The sequence below is a fragment of the Cynara cardunculus genome (assembly GCF_001531365.2).
Source record: "Cynara cardunculus var. scolymus isolate 2C chromosome LG 1, CcrdV1, whole genome shotgun sequence".
Classification (NCBI taxonomy): domain Eukaryota; kingdom Viridiplantae; phylum Streptophyta; class Magnoliopsida; order Asterales; family Asteraceae; genus Cynara; species Cynara cardunculus.
Genome location: NC_037528.1, coordinates 13,553,407 through 13,580,862, shown reverse-complemented (window position 1 = coordinate 13,580,862; position 27,456 = coordinate 13,553,407). Strand labels below are relative to the sequence as shown.

The window sequence follows — 27,456 nt, the reverse complement described above, 5'->3', positions numbered from 1 at the left end:
TTAAGAGTTTAAGAGTTTTTAAGAGTTTTAGTCAAATGTTTTATAATATAGTATAGATAACTAGAAGGGTACTCGTGCGATGCAACGAGATGCATCTCGGTTTTAATTTTTTTATAAATTTAATTTAAAAAAATTTAATTTAGGTTTAATAACGCAGTAATTTATTTTTGATTTAATAATATAATATTTTTATAAAAATAATAATTACATATTTTGTTAGAACTCAATGATTGTCTTAATTATATTTTAGGTTTTTTATATTTAAAACGAAAATATTATCTTGTATTTGATTATGTGTATCTGCAGTTAGTTACAGAAATTTAAAAATGAAGATTTAATAAGTTGTACTTATGCACGATTTACTTGTACTCTTGAATTTTAAGTAATATGCATCAATAAACAATACATCATGCGTAAAAAAATGACTTTTAAAAGTTTTGTCAAATACTTTATAAATTAAGGTCTAATCCTTATCCGAACTAGCTTTGGATGTAAGTGGATGGAGTGTAAAAAGGGTTGTGCTATATACATTATTCTTTTAAAACTTGTGTGTTATTTATAAAAACGTTACATCACTTTCACGGTCCACTTTTTATTCCCACATGATAGATTGGATAGTGATAGCATATCCCCCTTTAAAATGGCCATCTTTCGGGAACAGATTGCGAGGAATGAGAGTAAATTCTAATACCTTCTTATTATTATTTTGTAGTTGTTTATTTTAATCGTATTTTGATTTGTTAAGATCTAAAAAAATTGAAATGATAAATTTCAATGACCTAATATCGATGATATATTTAAGGGTCGTCAACCAACACTTATCCGGATAAGTGTTTGTTGGCAAAAATCAACATTATCAATTACTTACTGAGTAAGATTTTAGTCTACAAAAACGGTATTGTATACAATAATTTACCTGATAAGTGCTAACATTGATAAAAGTCGTCGTCATCACGTACCGAGTAAGACTTTCAGTCCTTGCATTCGCTTTTACCGGGTAAGATTTTTTGTTCTTGCCATATTAATTCGGTAAGACAATGTAACTTGATAAGCGCTTAATAAACAACACCTTAATGAATTTCCTTTACCCAAAAGTCATTTATTTCGTGATATTATGGAATTCAATTCCATTCTTCTTTCTTTTGTTATTTTACACGTGGTGGTTCGATTAATTTTTATTAATATTTATAATTCATTTTCAATTATGTACTTCTAGAACAAATAAAAAATTATATTTTAAATTATACGAAGTGAACTGATAAATTTAAATGAATCTAATTGAATTCTATAACATTTATCGCCAACGAAATTTATGATCAAAACAAATTCATCTCAGTTAACAATTCTTATTCCTATCAAAAATACTACAAAACAAAAACCACTTCAGTGTCCAACAAAACTTCTTAAAATATTAACCTGATGGATTAGTTTAGCTGATAATAACACTGAAATTTTGAAAATTTTCTCCAAAGGTCACTGGTTCGAGTGCTGTAAGGCTATTGGAGATTTTCCTGGATGTTATCTGAAACCTCTAAAATTAGTTGATGTGCATGCAAGATGATCCGAACACTCTTGATTAAAAAATACTTTCTAAACGAGCTTCCTCAATAATAAAATTTTAATTTTTAAAAACATTATAATAATATTCCAATAATAAAATAAGTACAATGACGTAAAAAGTACTGAAATAACATGTGTAATAATGGTGTTGATATCAAGCGTAATTAAGGGGCCGTTAATCTAAATACTTTTACAGTAAGCAATTAACGGTAAAGTTCAACCATAGCGCTTACTTATTGGGTAAGATTTTGGTCTACCATAATGATACGTCACAATTTATTCGGTAAGCGTTAACCATGGTAAGAGCAATTGTCACCACTTACTGGGTAAAATTCTTGATTCTTGTTATATTCATCCGGTAAGAGAAGATGATTTAATAAGCGCTTACCCGAATAAGCACTCGATAAACTACATAATTAATAGTGTTGACTAGTAATTTTCTGATTAATAAAAATTAGTTGATTTTTATAAAACGTAAGGTATAATTTACAGAAGAAAATAAAAATAAGAATAGGACAATTTTCCACAAATTGGTAGAAGAGTTAAATACAAATTTGGTCACCGTGGTTTACATAAATTAACGAGTAAGGTTCCTGAAAAAAGCTATTAACGAGGGACGTTCCTGTAGTTCCATTTATATGACGAATATGGTTTTTTTCTTTAACTTATTCAGTTAAGGCTTTCTTAATGAGAGGACATTTTTGTCTATTCATCCTCCTCTTCTTCAACTTTAATTTTCAATAACAAATTTGGTTCCTTAAACTACTTTTATAACATATTTGGTCCCACAAACTAACTTACATTATTATAACATATTTTGTTCCTCAAATTATTTTTTATTTTTATAACAGATTTGGTCATTATCTCAACTTTCATTTTTAGGATTTGACCCCTTCATTTAACTAATAAAATTTGGTGACACAAACATATATTTTCTATATATAATTAATAAAATTTGAAGTTTAGATTTTTTCATGAAATATTTTATTTTTTCATAAACATATTTTCATTAGATCTTTTAGCTTAAATAAAACATATTAACTGTTTTTTTTAATTAGTTGGAAAAAAAAAACTAGAAGTAAATGCCGGACAATATATTAAATAATAAAATATAAAAATATAATTTTAAGTAATTTAATATTAATATACAAAATATAAATTTAACTGTTATATACATAAAAAATTGTTGGGTAGTTTTAAAACCTTCTAAATTTTCAACTAACCAAAACAAAAATTTATCAAATTTATATTTTATGTGAATTAAAGGATTTCATGAAAGTAATGTTTTTGAAAAGATAAAATATTTAATGACAAAATCTAAGCTTTAAATTTTATTTAATTATATTTAAAAAATATATGTTAGTGTCACCAACGTTTATTAATTAAATGTAGGGACCAAATCCCAAAAATGAAAATTGAGGGAGAGATCAAATCTGTTATAAAATAAAAAAATTGTTTGAGACACCAAACTTGTTGTACTAATATAAATTAGTTTGAGAGACCAAATATGTTACAAAAGTAAAAATGGTTTGAGGGATCAAATTTGTTATTGAAAATTGAAGTCGAAGAAAGAGGAAGATGAATAGACAAAAATGCCCTCCACTAACAAAAACTTAACTGAATAAATTAGAGTAATATATGTTATAAAAATGAAACCATAAAAACGTCCTTTATTAATAATTTTTTTAAAACTTTAATTATTAATTTATGTAAATTACAGGGAATTTGTATTTAACTCTTGGTAGAAGAAGCAGAGAAAGAGGGTCCATGGAATGTAGAGTGCAGGACCAACCACGACCCGACTTTGCAAATTACTCAATTGCCCCTTCAAAGTTCAAACTGAATTAAAAGGACTTCCTATGAAATCCCAAACTATTAAATATTCTAAATATATGAAACAAGAAGTTTTTAATATTGATGGTATATGAAAATTAACTTATAAAAATTACAAAAAATGTTTTTGTTCCAACGGTATGTGAGTCTTTGGTCTATTAAGAAGTCATAGATTCAAATCTCATTAAATATGAAGAGGAGGTGTGAGTTTATTTATTATATTTGTTGTATATAAATATTATCTATACTATATTATAAAACATTTGACAAAAACTTTTAAAAAATTATTTTTTATGCATGAAATACTGTATATTAATGCATATTACTTAAAATTCAAGATTACAAGTAAATTATGCATAAGTACAACTTATTAAAGTTTCATATTTGAATTTGTGTACCTAACTGCGGATAAACAGAATCAGATAGAGTATAAACATCTCATTTTAAAATATAAAAAATCTAAAATGTAATCAGGATAATTATCGAGTTCTAACAAAATAATTAACTATTATCTTTATAATAAAATTATATTATTAAACCAAATATAAATTACTTCGTTATTGAACTTAAACTAAATTATAATTAAAAAATTGAATTAAAAAATACATAAAAATAAGGAATTTTAAATAGTTAATTTGATATTAATATCGATATAATTTTGTCAAATTTTTATGATATCTTCAAATTTATATTTTATTCAAAAATAAAAACATAATCGTTTTTTCAAAATCACATAAAACCACATTATAACATCGATTGAGATAAAAAAAAAATGAAATATTAAAATCAAGATATATCTCACTGCAATGCATTGCACGAGTACAATTCTAGTATACTTAAAAAAAACTTAAATAAGAGTAAAATACAATTGAAAAACTTAAAAAAAATGTAATATTTAACTTGATGTGTGATTTAACGAAATAAATAAATACGATAATTAACAATGTGATACTCAATATAAATTTACAAACTAAAATTTTAATATCGAAATTTCCGTTAACACTTTAAAAACATATCCTTAGCTTAGGAAAATGCAATTTACAATATAATATATGCTTTAAATAAGACAAATTATATAATAATCAAAGACTTAAAGATGCTTTGTAATTAAGATATACAAAAATAAAAACTTTAAAAATAACCAAAAATAAAATAAACTAAACAATTTTCAAGGGCAAATCCGTAAAATTGAGTAAAAATGAAAATGTGGGAGGGCCTATATATTTTGTCGGGTCGTTTGCATTGAGCATCCATTTCTTCCTTTCTTCCTTTCTTCTTCTTCTTCGTTGTATTTTTCTTTGTTTTCTGGTTGTTTTGCAAATAGCAGTAGCTTTATTTCTCATACATCTCTACACTTGTGTATGTGTTGATACTCAGCAGAAGATTAGGAAGCCCTAGAGAAATTGTGTTGTAATTTGGTTACATATAATGGAAGCCAAACCCAAGATTAACGGCGGAGTAAAAGATGGAAAACAGAATCGGAGTACGCCGGCAATCAATGGTCCAACCAATCCAATGGTTACGCCACTCCTTACAGATCTTTATCAGTTCACCATGGCTTATGCTTATTGGAAAGCCGGCAAACATAACGACCGTGCTGTGTTAGTTTCTCAATTCCTGTTTATAATTTGTTCATCTTGCTTTTTTTTTTTTTTCTATTTGAAATTTTTGTTTGGTATGTGTTTGAATTTTGTATTCAGATGCACTCGGTTAATGTAATTCATCTTGGAAGCGTATTAGTCTTATGATAAACCGAAGAACTCATAGGTTAATAGAATTAATTTAAGTTGTAATAGTTGATTTCAAGTGTCATTTGCCAAACTTGTTGATCTGTTGGGACCGAATTTTGGAGATAAATAGGAAATTATAGCATTTTGGATGTTGAATTATGAAGTTCCGTAGATACTGACATTTCGAGGCTGAATAAGTTTTGATTCCTTTATTCAGACGTATATATGAAACTATAAGAAGAGCCGAAGAGGTTCCGGAATCAGTGTATTAGGTTTATAAAAAATGATAGTCTTACTTTAGGTTGTGTTTTTTGAATATCAAAGATTAAAGAGACAGAGTGCATCAATCACCAACCAGAAAGGATTTATGCTAAACGTTAGAAGAACATTATATAACATACACACACATATAGAGATAGTATATAGGCCTTCGTTTCATGTATATGGTGCGTCCATCCAAAGTTGGCCTCCTTTATACTTTTATGGTCATAGGCTATTTTTTAATTGCAAGTTGATAAAGTCATTAATGTTTTCACAATAGTGATTTGTTAGTGATAATACTTTTTGTAGTTTGAGATCAATATTATCTGTTTCTAGTTTTGGATGGAAAATGTCCTTGTTGTCTACTGTTTATTATAAAACTTTATTTGAAATTGATTTCAAGATGTATATAATTTGTTCATCCATCTGAAAGAAATTCCAGAATTCAAGTGTTAAACCAACATAAGATGGTAGTATAAATCTGCTACCTGCTTGATTACATAAGCTTGAGACTACACTACTGATTAAAGGTTTGGTTCTGCAAATACTACCCGTCCACCTGCCTGAAAATAAGGAAAGTGGAAAAGAAACATAGTTTTCCAACCATGGCATATATTTGTGACCTTGTATCAATGGCAATGATAATCGGAAGTCACACTGTTCTTTACTCCTTTAGAAGATATCCTGTTGAAATCTACTCTAACCTAATAAAACAAAGAATAAATGACAACAAAGAGGCAACTGTATCAGATTCAAGGAGTATAAGCAACTGACATTTGTCTTGACAGAGTACTTTGCTCTCAAATTCAAAGTCCTTATCTTTTATGTATTATAAAGTTGAATATGTTAGATATGATCTGTTGATTTAAATCTGTTTTTCTATAAGACCAGAACTTTTCATCAACTGAATGGTATCTGGAACAAATGATTACTTCTTATTGATTGATGTTAAATTTATTATGGTAATTAAGCTCGATCTACTGTATAACTGCTGTTCATACTGATTAATTTAATCAAAGCCTTTGAGATTTCATAATTGTGTAACCTTATTGGATTGTCTATAATCATGGGCTTGTTTCAGGTTTGACTTATATTTTCGAAGGAACCCGTTTGGTGGTGAATATACGGTTTTTGCAGGTCTCGAAGAGTGCGTAAGGTTCATTGCTAATTTTAAATTATCGAAGGAAGAGATTGCTTTTGTTCGAGAATGTTTATCTCCTACATGTGAGGTAAGTATGAACCGAGTGGAATCAAAAGTAATGTATGGTTAGTTCATATCAAATGGAAATTAAAGTGAATCTAATATAATCTTGGACAAAAATGAAATTAGTTGTAATCATTAAGTGACGAGTCCTCTCATTAAAATAATAAGGCAAGTGAACCAGAGAAAATGCAGTTTAGTAAGGATCTTTGGCCGTTGATATCAGTGCCAATGCACCAGAACTACACAGGACGGTATAGTATCCAGGCCATGACCCACATGTATGGTACCTGCTAGCAAATCATGTGTTTTGAATTGTTTATTATTCCTTTCAGTTTCCACTTTGTTATACATATATATTCTTAACCGTTTAATAATGTCTCCCATGAGACTTGAACCTGCAACAGCGAGGTTGAGGAGAATGAGAGGAACCCTTCAATACCAACCGAGCTAGACATTTGTTTGCTAGTCAATATATTAATACATGATGTACAGAAAACTGCATCTCCTTTCATTCATTAAGCTTCTATCCAGCAGCCAAGAAAACTTTACTTTCTTTTGACACATCTTAAACTGCTTTTAACTGGTGCATTGATTCTATTAATTCTCTTCCATACTCCATGCACTACCAAAGAGTTGAAGGGCCATTAACTAACCTTTTGATGCTGCATGCAGGATGGCTTCTTTGATTATCTAGGAGGAATCGATTGTTCTGATGTTGAGGTATATGCTATTGCTGAGGGATCTGTCGTCTTCCCTAAAGTACCCTTGATGAGGATTGAAGGCCCTGTGGCTGTGAGTCTTACGAACCGGATTATCATCTGTTCTGCAAGATATTTCTAGAAACATCCAGACAAAGCAATTGAATCTCCAAATGCTATTTGTATTGTTTCTTTTTCCTTAGTAAGACCCATAAAGCATATATATTGTTTTTCCAGGCGGTTCAACTGTTGGAAACTCCTTTTGTGAATCTTATAAATTACGCTTCTCTAGTCACTACAAATGCTGCAAGGCACCGTTTTGTTGCTGGAAAATCCAAACTTCTTCTTGAGTTTGGACTTCGGCGGGCACAGGTTTTAGACATTCCAATCTTTCTATATTATATTATTAACTGATTTGGTGGGTTATAATAGAAAAGAATTTTTTTTGTATCTTCTACCTATAGGGCCCAGATGGTGGCATAGGGGCATCGAGGTATTGCTACATGGGAGGATTTGATGCAACAAGGTGATCCTGTTCACCACATATGTTCCATAGATGGTAGTAAACCATTGAAATCTTTTGGCCATGGGGAGGTCTATAACTCTCAGTCCTACTTTTGATCCTGCTTGGCACCCCTGTTAGGGAAAAAGGATAAGAATGTTGGCTTGTATATTAGGGAACATAATGCACTTACAGTCTCTCTGGACATTATGATGTTAGGCAGTGACTTCTATCATGATATTCTGCTTAATCCATGTAGAATGTGCATTCTTAATCCACTGCTATAGGCTTAAGGGGTGTCATTATGTGTTGTGTCTAGATCATGTTAGGGAATWTATATGCACCTTCTGGACATCCATGGATTTTAGTTCTCATCATTTTAATGATCTATTACTTCACATGTTCTTTAACAGTGTTATTTTTGTTGTGTGTTGATAGCAATTGTGCAGCTGGAAAATTATTTGGAATACCACTCCGGGGAACTCATTCTCATGCTTTTGTCAGCTCGTTCACGGTTGGTGTGATATACAACCAGTTTATCAGTGAAAGTTCAATTTTCATCTGCAATTAATTTTAAAGTTACTTTCTTTCCTGGTCATTCTTAATTGGCACTGCTATCATTCACTTATATATATGTTTCAAGGGAAGAGATACAGTCTATCTGGGATAGAGATTAGTGTCTGACTGTTGATCTGAAATCCATATATGCCTTTTATGCATTGAGCAGAATGTTTTAGACTAATACAGGAAGTAGCTAAAAGCTGCTTGGAACTGTGTTTTTATATGTGGAAATTCAAGGGACATAAAGGTTTCAGAAGTAATAAATGAGATTAATCTGTGTTAAATTTGATTCATATATATCTCATGATGGATTTATCTTTATGTTTTCCCAGTGTTCTGCGAAGTACAATTTTTGATCAATCACAATCAAAAAATTGAATCACATACAGAATGTTTGATGGGCATTTCAATTATTAATCATTGAGGGCACCTGATGTTAATGCATTCATCTCTTTCAAAAATGTGGGTTTGATCAGTATATTTACCTTTTACCATCATGTGCTTGTGCATTCCAAGTGTTTTATGAGGCCAAGTCACAAAACATTGACTTGGCAAGTTGCTGTGATTTTTTCTTAGTCAACCATTTCTAGATACATTTTTTGTGTTTTGAACAATTCATGTTAAGTAACGGAGGAAAGAGACCTTTTTTACTGTTAGGATGTCCAAATGTATGAGGGGAATATTTATAAACTAGAAGCATTTACCGTCAGCTGTACATGTCAGAACTATTGCTGTCGTGGAGATTTTTGTTCCTTTTCATTGCTTTAAGCCACACCAATGTTTGTCTTGATTTATTTCTCAACTAGGATTATCTTGGTATATCACACTAAGACGGATTTTCTAATTACTCTTCACTTTGTAAAATCTCAAACTACCACTGTAACTTTAGTTGTGCAGCCAAGAAGCTCCTATATAAACTTTGATGTTTTCCTACACTTCTATCACTTATCTTACTCAATTTATTGATATTTAGGGACCTGATGAGATTACAAAGAAGTCCCTGAAATCTCAAGATGGATCAAGAGTATGCAAGGATTTTGTTAGTCTCACACAGACGTGGTTAAGCAAACTGAAGGTGCGTTATATACTTATATATCTCTTGGATTTTGCTAGTGTTTGTTTTGGTTATGGATTCAGAGTGGTATAATAGCTAATGTAAAGACTATTCTGTTAAAAGAAATAAATAATTGACCTAATATGCTTCAAATCATATGACCAACAAATTTGACCTCTCTTTTAGCTTCACTTGCTGTTTCCTGTTTTAGCAGTTCAAGAGGCATCAAAAGTACCTTTAATGAATGGAAAAATAGTCCACCCTGTAAATGTTACTCGTATATCTAGTCAAAAAGGAAACATACGTTGATATGTAATTTACAATGCACAATGTACATTGTGGATCAGGAGTGAAATTGTTAATAAAGATATTCACTGTTGATCAACATTAATTTATGTCTATGAATTGTACCTCCATATTGTTTCCATTTCAACCCCATCCATGAGTAGCATCTACTTGGTGTGATTATTTTATCTTAAATTAAAGGATTTTTGGCTTCACGTGTCTATTTTCTCAAGAACTCGTCCTGGGAAGGTCAGGGGTTCAGATTTTACCAAGGTTGAGGAGCATGTGTAAGTTTATTTGTTGCATTTGTTGTATATAAATATTGTATACTTGAAAAAAAAACAATTTGTGCACGGTGTTAAAAGTATGGGTATGCATGCCACAAAGATTTTATAATATAGTTTTCTTTGCAAATTGTTAAAAGTGAAGGTACTTTAGTGCAATATTCCCTAAGAGTTGCCTAAACTTTCTGCGGTTTTAGGAAAGCATTTACTAATGTCCAACTTGAAGTTTAGTTGTCAAATACTTAAATTTCTATTTTTTTCCTAGTATAAGCATTTTTCTACCCATGTCTCACATTGTGGTGCTCTACTTTTGCGTATGTTTCAGCGGCTAAGTTTATCAGAAGGCGTTTTTGGGGAGACTAATCAAAGTGAACTAGCAGCTTTTGTTTCATATGCCCTAGCATTTCCCGACAAATTTCTGGCTCTTGTGGACACTTATGATGTAAGTCATAAAATTTCCGTGGGTGTTGTTTTTCTCATTTGATATCATGATTACATGCTTACATATTTATTTGTTTAGTTTTTTCTTTGAATGTATCTTGGAAGCATGTAATTTCAAGTAAACATTTTGCCTCTGCGCCCTGAGCAATTGCTTCTCATAACGAGCCTACAGTTGCACATTTTCTTCTATGACTGCCAATTGTACTAAATAATTGCTTCCGTGTTTCCTTTTCTTCCCATGTTCGGATGATTTAATTAACATCAGTCATGGTGAAATTATTTTTTTTGCTGTGTTTCCTTCTCTCCCCATGTTCGGATGATTTAATTAACATCAGTCATGGTGAATTTATTTTTTGCTGGAGGCCAAATTGTTTACGTATGTATATTTTTTACTTCCACTGATTTTACCTAATACTAGTCCTGTGGTTCCATACAGGTGATGCGGAGTGGTGTTCCTAATTTTTGTGCTGTTGCTCTAGCACTAAATGATATGGGGTATGTTTTAACATGTTAATCATGCATAATTTCCATATTCTTTCATGTAAGTGTTTGCATTTTGATGAATGCTCACAGCTAACAATTCATCCTTAATAAATCTAAGTACTTGGGGATGCCTGAAAGTAATTACACTGTAAATGTCCTCATCTCAAGGCCTATATCTATCCTAATAAAATGTGGAAGAGCGTTAATAGGTAGATGCATAGGTTTGCTGTGAGAACTCTAAACTTGAAACAGCTAGACAAAATATTGTGGTGAAGTTAAATCAATATGCAACTGTTTCGCAATCCATTTTCAGCCCTCTAAGTCAAGATATCATGATGATGATATTATGATTTGTAATTATCGGCAAGGTCAAATTCTTTTCGCATGCCTTTGGACAGACATACTGCTCTACGGTCGAGAAAAAAATTGAGTAAGGATTCAAAATAGTGGACCCTAAGTGATCGATGGGTAAAAGCCAAGTTGAGTTGAACCTATAGATTATTTTGTGGCTGTATCTGTTCTATTTCTTTTTATCTTCTGATATATGGGATACATTTTTATTTGTAATGTTTTTTGAATGCTTTATCTATAATGCAATATCTTTTTAGGGGTGCAGTATTTTCACCCAATCTCTATCTTGCTAGAGGTGGGTGGTATGAAACTATGAATGCACCAAAGGACTACTTGCAGTATGCATAACTGCATAATTCTTTGTTTCAAAACTATTTAATGTAACCCATCTGTTGCTTTTTTTCTGGTGTGCTTACTATCTCATATCTAGGCTTGATTACTGTTCTCTGCAGGTACAAAGCGAAGGGCATTAGATTAGACTCTGGTGACCTTGCTTATCTGTCATGTGAGGCCAGAAAGTTTTTTCACAATGTGGAAAAAGAATTTCAGGTTCTGGGTTTTGGAAAGACTAGTATTACTGCTAGCAATGACCTTAATGAGGAAACTTTAGATGCTTTAAACAAACAGGTAAGTTATTATGAAGCCAACACTCATAAGATTCTTCAAAACCGCTTCAGGAGATTTTTTTTGCCAAAGTTCTATGTGATTGTAAATTGAGTGACATCTACTTTTCGGTTCAACTCTACCATTTTAAGTTAATTTTAGTTACTTGTCCTGCTCAGGGCCATGAGGTCGACTCCTTTGGTATCGGGACCTATTTGGTCACATGCTTTGCTCAACCTGCTCTAGGTTGTGTGTTCAAGCTTGTTGAGATAAATGACCAGCCCCGTATAAAGCTGTCAGAAGATGTCTCAAAGGTTTGGAATCACTAGTTGCTGTGTTATGTCGCATTATGAATTTAGTATTTCACATGGCTGTTTTGGTTTTAGGTCTCCATTCCATGTAAAAAGCGGTCTTTCAGATTGTATGGCAAGGAAGGTTATGCCCTTGTAGATATAATGTCCGGGGAAAATGAACCACCTCCAAAGGCAAGTTCCTTGTGTATACTCATTTTATGCCTTCTGGTAAATTATCTGCTGGGAGTTATCATGACATGCCCTTGTTGTATATGCTTTTGTAAAACATGTCAACTTTCACTAAAATTATAGCGTCAAATACTGTTGGTAAGATGTGGAGGAATTTTTCTTCATTATAACAAGTTGTTTAGTCTAAAAGTAGAACTAAAACAAATTATCAAACAGTGGAATCAAACGACAAAGTGTGTGACTCTTTATATTTATCTTCTCTTATTGTTTTTTAGCTTACCTCTTGGCTAATTCTTTCCCTTTGCTAGAAAAAAAGGGCCAATTTTCTTTTGTTGAAAATCAGACAAGTTGTCTGCAAACAGAGAACCAAGGAACAAAACTGAACCAACTGATAAATAAAGCCTCAAGTACTATAGGTGAAAACTAACTCTAATGGATTTCTAAGAAGACCATACAAACTACATGCCAATGAACTCCAGACTTTGAGCCCAATTGGGATAGTCTATACTCTTACAACCATACATGAGTTTGGCATTTTTTTTTCTCCATAGTAGCTATTTGTGCATCCTCATTCCAACACCGCGACGTCTTTACTTTGATGTTTATGTTTCCTTTGTTACCCTTCAAGTGCAACTGGTCATCTCATTGCACATCCTATTAGCTTTCTTTAATAGTGCAATCATTAAGCATACTTAAGTTGCCTCCATTGTATGTTCCATCATTTATTTACAACCACCACTAACACGATGGTGAATGTGGCCATTTGCCACCAAAAGTTTGTGTTGGCATTACTTCAAAATTCCCATCATCCCATGTGTGTCTCTAAAGTTTATGCATCATCCCACCCCTTTAAGAACAAAGTTCATTGGACTAGAGTTTTGACCTCCACCAAAGGTTAAGTTTCCTGAAGGAAGTGTTAACCCAACAAATCATAACTACTAGAAAATTTAAGAATTCCCCCTCCTCAATTAGCACTGTACCCGACACCCGCAAATCCTTTTAGCACCTCTAGCATCTCTACTCACATGACCATTAAGATCACCTCTTATAAGAAGCTTTTTGCTACTTGGTTTTGGTCCAGAACTGTTCTCCATAGATTCACTCACACATATGTAAAAAATGACATTCAAAAGTACCTTCCTGACCATTAGGTTTTCTAAAATGATTCTTTTCCTGAAAACTCTATTTCCTTATTTTGCTATGATTGTAGAAACCTACACCTAGTACATGGGTGTTATCAACGGATTGAGATTAATATGTTAAAGTAACAGGTAGGGCAAAGGATTTTATGCCGACACCCATTTAATGAATCAAAGAGAGCATATGTGGTACCACAGCGTGTTGAGGATCTCATGAAGTGTTATTGGCCTGGAAGTGCAGGTGAGTCACTTTAGGATGCAGTTGACGACCATGTGTGTTTGCATTGTCCTATGAACTAAACTGAGTTTTTATTTGTATACATTTAGAGAAAAAAAGAGAAGAGTTGCCAACGCTCGAGCAGATCAGAGATCACTGTATGAAGCAACTGGAGCATATGCGGACTGATCACATGAGAAGACTCAATCCAACCCCCTACAAGGTTACTAATATGCTATGCATGTACTATGTTATTGTACAAAACAAACAAATCAATCTCTTATTAACAGTGTCAAGTTTTTTGGTGGAGTTGCAGGTTAGTGTAAGCGCAAAGTTGTACGAGTTCATTCATTTCCTATGGCTTAACGAAGCACCTGTCGGGGAGTTGCAGTAGTAAAGGACAGATGTACACATCACCATCACCATAATAAACTCACTTCCTTCAATACATAATCATAGTTTTTATTTTTCAAGACTTTTTCTTGTACTGCTATGCTACCATATACATTAATTAATCAATTAATTAATAAAGATTTAAATGCAATACATTCTTCACCTCATTCCTATTCATTTCATGTAATCTTCACTTTTTTCCTTCTTGAGAATACAAGAAAAGAGAAAGCAGTGCACTATTGAATACAATTTAATTGGACAGGAATTCCTGCCACATCTGTTTTCAAAGTAATTAGAATAGATCATTGAGTTTGACCCAACCATAATCACACCTGTCCCTAACCTTGTGCACTGTCAACGAGGCTAATTCAACCAACGGTGTTATCCTAGCAACTTCTTTCTCAACTGAAGCTCGAAGCTTGCCATCAACCTGGAACTCATAATAATCACCATAAATTTTGGAACACAAGAAATATGAAGCCAAAAAAAAGGATATATTAGTAATTAACCTTGTCGATGCATCGAGCAGCATCTAGGAGATAGCAGAAATAAGAGAGTTGCTTGTACACATCTGCTTCGGAATACTAGTCAAGATAAACAAGTTTCAGTAAATGATGTGACAAAATGATGTGATTTTAGAGAGATGAAGGCCTACCTGTCTTACTAGACGACCGTTGCAGCGAGGATAATTAGGACATATAGTTCCTCTCTCTGAGTCCCCAACCACTCGCAAGTTCAAGCTTCGTGTAGTATAATCGCAGGTTTCATCATCACACTGAAATTTTTACATAGTGAAGTCACCTACCTAATAAACAACTCTCTACTCTTGTAATGTGAAATAAATGCTTGCTTGGTTGCATACCGTCATTAATCCCTTGTAGTATGTTGATATGAAAGATTCAGCTAGTCTTTTTACCTGCTACCAACAACCATTTACGGCCCCATCTTTGCATAAAACACATTAAAAATCATTTCTTAATTTACCTGGTTGGCTATTGATGGTGGAGGAACTTCCAGTTGACATTTAGGGCAAGATAGTTTGTGCCAGAAGCTGGTGTTGGATGCCAAGTCTGCTGGCTTTTCAAGGTTGGTTGCTGTACGTATGTAACTGAGAACAGATGTACATTCAAAAGTAGCAGAGCAGCCAGGACATGACAAACTTAACGCCTCACAACCTCGGTATCTGCAATCGACATTACAATTCTCATTCTACTACCAACATCCCACCAAAAATTTATCAACAAGTTGTAGAAACATAGTTGGTAACATTTTTTAGAAGAGAAAGTAAATATTTTTGCTTCAAAAGTTGCCAAAAGCAAAAGCTAAAGTGCTCACCTCTCTTCATCATCTGTCATGCAGAGAACTGAGCCTGAATGATCGTTGTTTGCGACTTCGCTTGATTTGCTTTGGAACTAAAAAAGAAATCATAAACGAAATTACTAGTTAATGCACCACTGATATTTGGACTGTTACCGACTACTAAGGCTTGAAGAGAACAGCTCTGTACCTTGGAAGGATCAAGCCCTAAACAATCAGCCAAACAAGCTGGGCTTGTACCCTCGATTGATGCACATAAACGTGATACTACCGGATGAATCTGCACGAACCATAAAAAAGCTTTCAGAAGAGAGTGAATAGAACAAGAACTACAAGAAAACTCAAAAACAACCCAGCCGTATCCAGGTTACTAGTAAAGCCCAGCTTCCTAAAAGTTCAAACTTTAAGTGATAAGGGTGCATGTTGTATATAAATATTATAGATTTCAAAAAGAACAAGGATAAAGGGACTAGAAAGTAAAAACTGCTACCTGCTGTGCCAGATAATAGTCGATGTCTATCATCAAGTTTTCATTATCCTTTGTCAGTTCATCAGGATGTCTTGCACGCTGAGCAATCCCTGCTGATGTACTTGAACCTTTCCCCTGTCAGTATAAATAAGAAATGACAGAAATAAAATGGTGTAAACCGGAGAGCGCCAAAATAAATAAGTGGGTAAAACCTTCATCACAAACCTGCTCACAGCAAACTATATACGGAACTGTATCACCAGCAGAACAACCACTGGTGTATCCTAGTTTCCGCAGTCTGAGTGCAACCTAAATAGGAGTACGGCAAGTGGATGAATAACCATATAACGAGAGATGTGTGAATAAACCCATAAGTGAGAAATACAAAATTTTGGTGAGGTGGACATAACAGAGGATTGTCCCATTACTTACTTCAACATGAGGTTGACTTCTAGCATCTGGGTAGGCTTCAGGTGGTTTGGTTAAAGTTTTCGTAATAATATATTTCTCCAAACCTATTTCTCCATTCCTCATATCCTCTTGTACCTGCTTATATGTTCATAAGTATGGTTAAATTCTCTGATGTACATAAGGGTAAACTAACACTTTTAGAAAGCATACCATGTAGGCAGACCTACAATTGGTTTTCTTTCTGTTGTTAAGCAAATCAGCATTGGTTCAAACAGTGTTCCAAGCTGCTTATGAGATTTGTAATGTTTGCTTATGAATCAAATCATTTCAGAAAATTATTTTGACAACTATGAGTAGATCCTATCTGATACTACTATCCTAAATTTAAAAATGCAAGCCAACGCTTTAGCTTTAAAGTGCTCACGATTGGTTTAATTTATGGGTATACCTTCCTGAGTTTGTTGTGTATTGATTCAACAACTTCCTCGCATGACCTGTCAGTATAAAAGTTCATGCATGGTAAGTTTCAGGAAGTCATAATGCTTATTGTGGAGAAGAAGACACATGAATGGACATACAGCTCAGATAATATTTGTCCCAGGCAGAAATCTCCAGTCTCCTTTGATAACAAACTCCAGTCACGTCGAACCATATCAAGACCCTTCCGCTCTATAACCTACATATGACAACCATTAGGAACTAAAATAATTAATATAAATCAAACCAGAAAAAGCCTGTATATCCCACCCAGAGGTAGGATTTTGAGCGGGCAGACCTTTCCTCTACCTCAAGAGGTAGAGAGATTGTTTCAAAAAAGACCTACGGCTTGCGAAAAAGAATTCAGAAGCTTAGCTAAAAGCCAAAAATCACCTAAAGAAAGAATATTGTTTTTTCAATTTGGAAAAGAAAGCAAAGAAGCCTGAAACAATCGAAAAAACAGGTTGAACTAACACAAAGGGGGGTTGAGATCGTTGAGCAAGCAAAACCTACTAAAAAGCTCATGGAACACTCCAAAGAATCCCCTTCTAACAAGAGTGCAATTTAAAAATGTTCAAATACCTGGAAGATGCATATGATTAAGTACCTTGTACACTTTCCCATCTCTAATTTGCTCTTTAACGGCTGCATATTTCTTCTTTTTAAGTAGCAGCATTCTCTTGTATAGACCATCAAGATCAATTTCTAAACGCTTGTATCTCTTGTTGACCTAATATTGAACAGAATTGGAAGTCAACTGACAATAGACTATTTACAAGAATACAATATGGCAGGAAACATCTAAATTGCTTCATGGAGAAGGAACAGACTTAAGAGTCTGTATATTCATCTATATAGACAATGCATGATTAATATTACACTATCTCACAGCAACAGAAGCAAGATTCTTTTAAGCAATGAAGAGCCAAAAAAAACAATGTGCATCATATCTAGAGTACTGAGGTTTTAATGAGAAATATGGCCTAAACTTTACACATCCATGTTGAGTATATTTCAAAACCTGATTCTGTCATTGAAATCCCACCTCTTTGATGACATTTCCTGCGATAGATTTGGCTTTACTGATGTCGTCAAGTCCAGTGTATATCATAATTGAATCAGTGTCACCATAAATCACCTGGAAACAAAAAGAGCATATTTCAAGAAAATTGGTAATAAGGAAAGACGATATAAATTCAGACAATGCTTCAACAAGACTGTCTTTAGTAAAATATTGAAGAAATTACCTCCAAGTTTAAATTGTTCTGTACAAGATCTACAGTACTTTGTAAAATCTCTCTCCCCTGCAAATAAATCACGTGATAGTTCCATAAATACCACATGACCATTTCCTATTTTATGAAGAAACTCGTGGCATTTCTTACTTGTAGCGTAATAAGTTCTGCAAGTGGCTTTGCATAGAATCTGGAATTGGAAAAACCCAGGCATCCATACATACTGCAAGCAAGGGGGAAAGAGACGCTGGTAAGCCAAACAACGGATTCAACAAGAAGAAGGAAGCATGGCAGCAACACAAACCTATTAGCCGTTAGCTTCAGTGCTTGCTGTTGTATATCAAACTGTTGCAGCTTGAGACCTGTTGCAGTCTTCAACAGCTTTTTAACATGTTTCCTTCTCTCAACCAAATTTTTGAGTAACTACATAAAGTTACAGCATATGAATATCTTTTCCAAACACTAAACCATTCCAATCAAATAAATTTAGTAAATTCTAAACTCAGTTGAGTTGTGAAAAAAATATGGATTAAGATCCTTCTAATTGAGTGATCCTCCTTCAAAAAGACCAACATCCACAAATTATTGACTAGCATTAATATAGATCAATGCAGAAAGTTGACGTTCTTTATTTTTCCCCTTGTCATTTATCGGAACACAATTAAAATTTTAAGAGCTGCCATTGTGTTATAAGGTGTTTGTTGCAACCATGATGACAATTCTTTTTCCCTCTTCTTCTGGCACACGGTTTTAGATGAGTTAAGGTCCTTTACCTCAGGAAGAACTCCAGTTGCTTTGGAAGATGGTAAGCGGGGAAGTAAATCATCTTGGGATCTCTCTACTGTTGTAAAGCAGATATTATATTCCTGATCAAAAAAACAAGCAAACAGAAACATATAAGGTGTGGTCAACAGACATTTGGAGAGCCAAGAGGTAAGTTTGGTGGAGATATGACAAACCTGGATGATAGAAGGGTAGAGACTGTTGAAATCCAGAAGTAAAATATATTTATCATATAGACCTCTTTTGGGTTCCAACACCAGTCCACCTGCATATGCAGGTGCTTTTTTGGATTTTACAGGCTCAGACTGTATCTCATCATTCACACCCAAATCATTGATTACTTTGTCCTCAAGGCCATCCGATTTACGTTTCACTGTTTTGCCTTCCTTTGGCAAATAAGACTTGTCTGGTACCATAAATTTCTTAGCATGGAATGCATGCAACAAAAGATATTCGACTCTTTGAGCTCTAGCACCCTGAAATCATGTATACACATGCAATAGTCTTTTAATTGTGTTTGACAAAGGTGTGTGCAAAAATACATCGGTGGATACTTCACTTAGATTACCTGAAGAGTTTTTCCCCAGAGATTACCACTAATATTTGTCAGTTGACGTGTGAGGGGAAGAACACTCAAATGGAACATGAGTTCCATTGACAACCATGCATCTGTCTCCCCGATTTCAATCTGCAAATCCACAGTGTTAATGATCATCCATAATGCAGTTAGATTAAGATTTTTTTTCCTTAACAATAAGATAACTCGCAATCTCTGGGCTAAGAAGATACAGGTTCTTGATGAGGGCTTTTATGAGAATTGACTTGTTTTAACGAGTCAAACAGCTTAAGTTTAAAATTTTGTTATGAATCCACCATAAAAGCTGCAACCAAATGTAGTTTTTATTTGAAATATTAAGAACTTCAAACTTTCCAACTAAGCTGATCATCTCAGGCAACAATGATGTTTGAGCTATATTTTAATGCATATATCCAAACCTTAACCGAGTTTGGAAACAATTAGCATGAAAATAAAAAATTGATCAAGTTGAGCAGTAGAACATACAAGCTCCATTAGGGTTTGGGAACTTTGGAACAGCCGGGGAACGTCATGTGGAGCAACCTCTTTCCGGTTCTTACTCAATTGAGTCTTGGCAAGTTCTGTGAGCGAATAACTAACCTGGAAGAAAAGTTTCATTTGTGAGAAAAACACACCACTAATTGTCTTTGCTATATTACCCAATTAAGTCTCCAGACCTCCTTCAACAGGTCACGAGCACACAAAAAGGTGTCACATAAGAGCCGGCCTGCAATGCAGGACATAATTCCTGGACTTGCTCCGGAACCAAAAACTGTGCTCCCTTTATTAAGTCTAGGCATCTCAGAGCGCTTGAGCCGTCCTATTTTGGACCACATGCTGTTAGGAACTTTGCAAGCCTGCAATACCATCATAATTAATATATGTTAGTGGAAGTGAAAGTAAATATATGTCTTCATTAAATCAAGTTCTGTAAAATTCATAAAGCGATGAATATCACATACCACAACCATCAATTTTCTAAATTCATTAGATCAAGCATACATCTAACATTAAAAAAAAACCATAGTGTTAATATTTCAACCTTCACTCTGTTGAGAAGAACATCCAAGTCAAATCCAGATATGTTGTGGCCAACAAGAACATCACTATCTAATTTGTGTAATTCGATCATCAACCGGTTTAATAAAGCTCTTTCACTGCAAACATGCGTAACAACTGAATTAGAGCACTAACCATAGAAACTGAACCCTGGATCAATGAGGCAGAAATTTTCAAATAAGACAAGACAATTTGAAACCAAAACTTGCCTGCTCTCCATGCTAATGATGTTCGATCCGGCCTTTAAATTTCTATCTGCTGCCTCTTTACTAAACCCCATTGGAAACAAGCCATCCTCAAGCTTTCGCACAACAGTAAAATGGCTTAGCATTCCAGGCCTTGTCCATTCTGAGGCTAACATAGGTGTGTCGATCTGAAAGGTTCAGTCATCAATTTGAAGCCGATTTACATAGGATGTACAATTAAATAAAAAATAATAATAATAACATACTCAAATTAAGTAGTAAAATATGTGCGTCACATGAGAACAATGTAGACATACATTTAATGTCATAATTAATGTTATGAGCAAGATTTCCGAAAAAATGTTAGGTACCTTAGCCTTATGACAGCAGATGACAGATGCAGAGGCGATTTCATTTGTATTCTGTTTTTGGTTTATTATGGTTTTCAGATTGATTGCAGTAACAACCACAGGAGGAATCTCACTAGTATTTTTTGAGGAAGTTGCAACTTGAATGTCCTTTGGGCAATCAACAGTAACCTCAAATTTGCACCAGCTAACCTGCTCAAGGTGTAATCAAGTAATTGCAGTAAACAAAGTAATTTCAGCATGTTATGGTGAACAACCCTAAATGTGAATGGAAAAAAAGCAATTTAAAAGCCTCACACGCTGAGCAGTGGTACAGCTAGAGAACTTTGAAATTGACAGCCACGAGGGTCCCTTTATCTTTCTTTTGATAAGAAAAAGCTCCAAAGCGCTGCATAAAACACAATATTTAGTTTTCAGGTTCTACCATAAATATTGAAAATTTATCAAGGATGGGTCATCATGATCATAGTCTAACTCAGCTCTAAGTTCAGAACTCGGTCTAATTGTTTCAACTTTCTGGGAGTTACAGTAATGATGATATTAGAACATTTACTAAGCAAATTAAGATATAGTACCAACAACCAGCTTCAAATGCTACTCTTTCTCTAGATATCCTAAATACAATGATGCAAATTTAATGCTGGCAAAATGCATAATTGCTTGCAAGAGCAGCTTTAAAATTTAACATAGCGTCCACTAATAAATTGATCAAGCAAGTTACATGTACCAAATTAATGAATGAATGGACACATGTCATGCCTCTTGTGTAAAAAAGTTTACAGTGATATCAAATGAACTCATAAATAAAACAGAGAACAGTTATAACAAGGCTTGTTTGAATCAGAAGACCTTTCTCCACAGAGGTCAGGCGTCAGGGTGCAAAGTGCAAACTACTATTTTGGTAGCTCACCCCAAAGATATAGCGAGTATTGAAGTAAATTAAGGACCAAATATTCAGGTCACTAAGATGAAAAGCAACAACAGAAAATCATGATGTCAAACTTGACCAAGCAAAACAGCTAAAATCCTTGTAACTAAATGATCAATTCATCTTTTTTATATGGAAAAGAGTTACAAGTATTGTGATAGCTGATAGCTGATATCCAACTATATACTGCCATACTGGAATCAACAGAAGAAATAAGCACAATAGAAGTGTCCATGCAAGTGCTCAATAGTGGCATTGTCAAGAAAGTTTGGAAATCTCTTGCATGACACATTTACATGAGAAATCTGCAATAGGTACAGCAGAGAACAGAATTCCAACTCATTATACCTGCTATGTGTTCCAAGCAGAGCACAGAAGGTCTCTCCCTTAAGATCTGAAGGAAGTGGTGGGTCCTGCAATTTAAAAATATACCGCGTCAATAGATACTGGAATACCTAATATGGGAGGTCCATAGTTACCATATCAGAGAAGGGAAAAGGATCAGGAGCCATATAACCTCATTAATCTTCTTCATGAAATGTGCAAAATACCTTAAATGGATAACTGATTTTAAGTACATAATTCTCTTTGCGCTCTATGTCGGATCTCTCAAATGCATAATTCCTCTGAAAATATATAAGCAATCAAAATTTTCATCATTCAAAAGCAGTTACTGAACAGATCCAAGACATACACTAGTTAACATCAGTTCTTTAATTGTAAAGCGAATTAAACAAAGCAACAGACCTTAACAGGTTTCATGCTAAAGTTTGAGACATTTCGGTCAAGCAACTCTTTTGTTATGTTGGCCTTCAATCCAAATGCCATCTCCTAATAAAGTACAAAGATGTCTGTAAGCAGTTGAAGAAACTCAAAAGCAAGAGAGGCCAACAAAACCATCAATAACAGCAAGGCATTAACTAATAATACAAGAAATATGATGATGATGTAACTTAAAAAGAAGAAAATGGGAGCTAGGCAACAGGTCTGTTACATGAAGCTTGGTGTGAAAAGCTGTAGACGACACTTTTGACTCTTCAACATCTCTCACAAGCTTCACAATGGCAGAGTCTTCAAATACAGGACCATTCGGGATAGCATATATGCATCTCTGCATATTCTTCACTACCACACAGCAGCTGTGATAAGTAATTCCTGCTTTGACCTTGATTCAAATGACAAATTTCAAAGATCAAGATCACTCTTTATCTTAATATAGCTAAACTAACACTTATGTAAAATAGAGGTGGTGCATGAATACAAGGTAAATTAGGAAAATAACCATCATGCATCGTTCACCATAATAGTTCAAGAATACCCCTTCTTCACATTAAACATCTACAAGGTATGAAAGGTACTCATTTTCACAGGCTATTGATATTTAGCAATTACTACTTTACATGTTAAGTTAAACAGTAGATGTCAAATTACATCATCATATTCATATTGAGATTGATAGTGAGATCATCATAGTATGTTAAAGCAAGTAAATATAGAGAGATATCAGAAGCATGTTTTAATGAAAGAAGTTGATATCATATCAGCTTCTGGCCTTCTGCTCCTACATCTATTAGAAGCAGTAGATTTGTGAGCTCGTTATAAGCTCTGTGGGCTACCAATAAGTTTCACCATGGTTTTAAATTGAATTAGAAGCTATTGGGTTAGCCTACTGCTTTGGGATATAAGACGTGACAAGTGGTATCAGAGCCGATCCTTGTACAATCAGGAATGGTGCGGCAAACCACATCGAGCATGATGAGTCCTCGAGGGGGTGTTTGTAATTTCTTAGGCAAATCCCTCATCACCGATTACAAGGAGGATTTTGGGAAGACCTAACGAGGACGTCAAGAAATTAAGTGGGGGAGTTTGTAATAACCCATCCCATATGGATATAGGAGCAGCTATGTGAGCTCATTATAAGCTCAAAGTTATGGGCTACCACCAATGACTTCCACCATGGTTTTAAGTTGAATTAGAAGTTATTGTGTTGGCTTACTGCTTTTGGGCTATGAGGTGTTACACTTAACAAATGTTGTTACCACCCACCCAAACCAAAAGTTTGCATAAGGTTGACCTATGAGGTGTTACACTTAACAAATGTTGTTACCACCCACCCAAACCAAAAGTTTGCCTAAGGATGATAGGCTAAAAGCTGCCAGGTAAGCCTTAAGGAGTGCATGAAGCAATGGGTGATTATAAAAAAAGCTAATTTCATCATTTTATTTGAAACTATACCTGCCTAGATCACTACCTTTAAGTGTATGACTGAAAGTCATGATAAGATGAATTCTAACCAACCGAATTCCATTGATGACCTCATATATATGCATTGGAAATAGGTTGATCATAATGCATGTTGCTTTAGACAAAAGTGTGCTACAAAAATTGATTCTTTTGATCCAACCAACGTACAAGGTCAACGGTGGAGTTAAAAAAGCACATGATTGCAATACTGGTACTTTGTATACTTAGGTTTTGTGTGAAGTCCAAGGAGGTTCTTTAGTATTGGTTTTTTGGTTGTGGTCATGCCATCAAACCATATCATGGAAGACAGACATTAACAGCACCATAGACTATTTTTACAATCAAGTTATTGCTCGTATTCATCTATATTGTGAAATGTTCAACTTCATACATCGGTAGACTCTATAATAAGAGGAGGGAGAAAGGGGGGGGAGGGGGATTCCCCAACAAGACAGTGAATATTTACACTACTTCTATAAGTATATAAAAACTTCTATTATTCACTGACAACAGTAAGAATTGTCTAACGATAGCCTTTTTCTAATCCTTGCCACTTGCCAGCAATCTACAATATGACTAGCGTCAAATTTGGTGATTCCACAGATAAATTCTAAGCATACCCACATGAGATTTCTGGTTGCCATCACATTGTCAAACATGAGAAAAGGCATGGCTCATAAAACTTGAAAGTGGTGATGCCTCCTTGTTGGCAGACTGTTAGTTCAAACTAAGATAAGCACCTTTTTTGAGTGTTGAATCATGGACCAGAAAATAATGCAAAAAATGACATGAAAACAATATGATCCGATTTAAGATCTAATACGCTTCCGAGTACATTGATAAAGAAGTTAGATGCATCATGTTGAAGATACAGATGCTAGAGCAAGTTGCAGCTAGAATGTCAAGTTTATTTAGTATTTTTTAATTACCAAGATCGTGAATGATAATATCAAGCAATATTGCGCATGTCAACTTAATTAAGTGTTAGAATAAAAAATGAACACTGTAGACTGGCATATAATTAGATAGCCAAAATACCTTCCCAAACAGATAGATATTGCCAGCATTAGAACCAGAAAACTCCTCATAAGCATCGAGCACATAGAAAGGCAGAGATCCATCAGAATCTACTACGAATGGCGGTTTTTCATCAGAATTCAAACCAGGGCCGATGTCAGCAATCAAACAAGAATTTTCAATTATCTGCAATCCTGCAGTTGCACTGAAAGTTGGATCCTTTTCCTCTTTAATTTTCGCATTTAAAGTCCAAGTATCAGCCCTATTCACCATTGGCTCAACTTTCAGTTCCTCATCCATTAACTCCTCAACTTGACTTGGCACCACAGCTGGCTCCTCCACAACACCCAAATCTTTCCCATTGTTAGGTATCTCTAACAATTCCTTCTCTTCTTCAAGTACGTCATGTTTATGTAAACTATTTGACAATAAAGTACTACCAACCACCAAACTTGCAGGTGCCTTCTCAGCCTTAACCGATGTAATCAAACTAGTTGGCGCTAAAATTTTATCGTTTTCAGATAATCTTTTGTTTCCTCGCCTCCTTTTCTCTTTATCATTCTCATCCGGTGCGAACTCAGCAATCACATCATCGACAATGCTATCGGAAGACACCATCGCAGGCTTACTCTTATTAAAAACAGCAGACGTAAACAAGTTAGATATCCTTTGCTTACCCATTAAAGCAGCCGCAGCTTCAAACGAAGGCTTTTTATGTTCCTTCTTTTCCTTTTCCGTTTTCGTCTTCTTGCGCTTCTTCCTCTCCAATTCACCTTCCGATTCCTCTTCAGAGGACGGAACTACACCGGATTGAGTCCAATCAACTTCTTCGCCTTCGTCCCCGTAACCAAGACCGTCATCGTCCACAATAAACCCTTTGAAATCTTCACGGCGATTGGCGACTAGGGCCTGGTACTCATCCTCGTCAACGGTATCGTAGATCGGTTCATCGATCTTTATCTGGTAACGGTCTATGCCGTTGTCGCCTCCGCCGCCTTGTCTGCGGATGTTGATTTTGCGGAGTGCTTCGGCACGCTTCTCTGAGTCTGCTCCTTTGGTATTCCTCTTTGGTCTCTGCTGATCGTCTTCCATTTTGATCTCGCGCGCACTTAGGTTGATTTCTCTTTGATTTGTTGAATAGATCTAGGGAGGAAGTTGGTCGATAGATAGGGTTGATAATGGAAAGAGGGAGAAGAAGGGGGTGTATGAAAATAGCGGGAATAACATTTTGGCGCCAAAAAATAGATCGGCAAAAGCCCTGTTACGCGATCCGGGTCCAGGTCCGGGTACGGGTCCGGGTTCAACTATTGAATTTAGAATGTTTCTTTGTTATTTAATTTATTGATTAGTTTTTAATAAAATGGAATATATTTGAAAACAACTAGCTTTATTAATTTACAAGTTTTTAGTTTTTATTTCTTTCTTTCTTTGACAAATTAGAACTACAAAGATGTTAAAGACCCATGTTTATTTTATAATGTAATTGTTTTATATGTATTTGTTTTACACTGTAAGTATTGTTTACATATATTTTATATTATAACATATATTTATTTCATAATGTGATGATTTCATGTATGTTTGTTTCACAATGTGAATATTTTTCACATGTATTTTTTGTTTCATTAAATGAACCCAAAAAAATAAATCAAATGTAATTTTTTTCACAATGTCAACACAAATAGATATGAAAACATCTTTAAAAAAAATTTCTTTTCTTTTAAATCATGTAAAAAAAATAGTTTTATATTGGTTCTCACGGATTTATAACATTTTTGTGATTCTCATTTTATTATTATCTTATATATAGGTGAGATCGTAAAAGAAACCTGAGAAAAAAAACTGAAGATATAATCATCTGTTAAATAAAATGAAGAATATCACCCCGTCCCACCCATTTTTTAAAATTAAAAATCGGTGAAATATAAACAAAAATTAGAAGAAAAAAAATAAATTATTAACAAAAACGATCAATTTATTATCTATAATTTGACATTTATTTTAATATATTTTTTAATCTGTTTTTTTCGTAATTCTCTAGTTTTATTGCTTGCATATATATAAACTGTATACAACTATTTATCTATTGTGTAACTTTCACAATATATAATAACTAAAAAATAGTTATTTTTCACAAAATATTTCTCTAAGTTGGAATTCGTATTTTCATATTATACATATCCGATCGATAATAATATATTTATGCCATCAAAAGATTTCAAAAAGTAAAATGTGAATCTAAGTCATAAGATAGTTGAAAGTGTACATGTACATGGCTAAACATATATATATACACACACCTCAT

General features: G+C 34.0%; 2 protein-coding genes across 2 annotated transcripts; one reads left to right on the top strand and one right to left on the bottom strand.

Moving 5' to 3' along the window:
- Window positions 1-4,663: 4,663 nt before the first annotated feature.
- Window positions 4,664-14,228, top strand: LOC112500312 (nicotinate phosphoribosyltransferase 2-like). The gene is made up of 15 exons (XM_025103768.1): window positions 4,664-4,994; window positions 6,466-6,613; window positions 7,261-7,380; window positions 7,524-7,658; window positions 7,751-7,812; window positions 8,227-8,302; window positions 9,323-9,424; window positions 10,298-10,414; window positions 10,850-10,908; window positions 11,700-11,874; window positions 12,030-12,164; window positions 12,237-12,335; window positions 13,604-13,712; window positions 13,799-13,911; window positions 14,005-14,228. The coding sequence occupies exons 1-15, from the start codon at window positions 4,822-4,824 to the stop codon at window positions 14,080-14,082; spliced, it is 1,701 nt and encodes a 566-aa protein (XP_024959536.1). The 5' UTR covers window positions 4,664-4,821; the 3' UTR covers window positions 14,083-14,228.
- A 116-nt stretch (window positions 14,229-14,344) lies between these two features.
- LOC112500303 (DNA polymerase alpha catalytic subunit) lies at window positions 14,345-26,243 on the bottom strand. Its single transcript, XM_025103756.1, has 31 exons — window positions 25,173-26,243; window positions 22,885-23,055; window positions 22,638-22,721; window positions 22,442-22,516; window positions 22,239-22,303; window positions 21,260-21,350; window positions 20,966-21,154; window positions 20,619-20,782; window positions 20,393-20,507; window positions 20,028-20,207; window positions 19,837-19,950; window positions 19,342-19,461; window positions 18,950-19,249; window positions 18,764-18,856; window positions 18,295-18,413; window positions 18,141-18,213; window positions 18,003-18,059; window positions 17,801-17,893; window positions 17,363-17,485; window positions 16,857-16,954; window positions 16,727-16,772; window positions 16,300-16,413; window positions 16,093-16,176; window positions 15,889-16,002; window positions 15,589-15,678; window positions 15,417-15,493; window positions 15,066-15,264; window positions 14,944-14,997; window positions 14,737-14,856; window positions 14,591-14,665; window positions 14,345-14,511 (listed from the first exon to the last, which is right to left on the bottom strand). The coding sequence occupies exons 1-31, from the start codon at window positions 26,241-26,243 to the stop codon at window positions 14,374-14,376; spliced, it is 4,506 nt and encodes a 1,501-aa protein (XP_024959524.1). The 3' UTR covers window positions 14,345-14,373.
- Between the last annotated feature and the right edge of the window lie 1,213 nt (window positions 26,244-27,456).

What these genes read in the sequence shown, in the direction of transcription:
- LOC112500312 (XM_025103768.1), top strand. Translation starts at nt 4,822, where the DNA reads ATGGAAGCCAAACCCAAGATTAACGGCGGAGTAAAAGATGGAAAACAG. An exon ending in CTTTTGTCAGCTCGTTCACG is followed by an intron (nt 8,303 to 9,322) that starts GTTGGTGTGATA and finishes ATTGATATTTAG; the next exon opens with GGACCTGATGAGATTACAAA. An exon ending in TGTCAGAAGATGTCTCAAAG is followed by an intron (nt 12,165 to 12,236) that starts GTTTGGAATCAC and finishes TTTTGGTTTTAG; the next exon opens with GTCTCCATTCCATGTAAAAA.
- LOC112500303 (XM_025103756.1), bottom strand. Translation starts at nt 26,243, where the DNA reads ATGGAAGACGATCAGCAGAGACCAAAGAGGAATACCAAAGGAGCAGAC. An exon ending in GCTGTACCACTGCTCAGCGT is followed by an intron (nt 21,155 to 21,259) that starts GTGAGGCTTTTA and finishes CACCTTGAGCAG; the next exon opens with GTTAGCTGGTGCAAATTTGA. An exon ending in AGAACAATTTAAACTTGGAG is followed by an intron (nt 17,894 to 18,002) that starts GTAATTTCTTCA and finishes TTTTGTTTCCAG; the next exon opens with GTGATTTATGGTGACACTGA.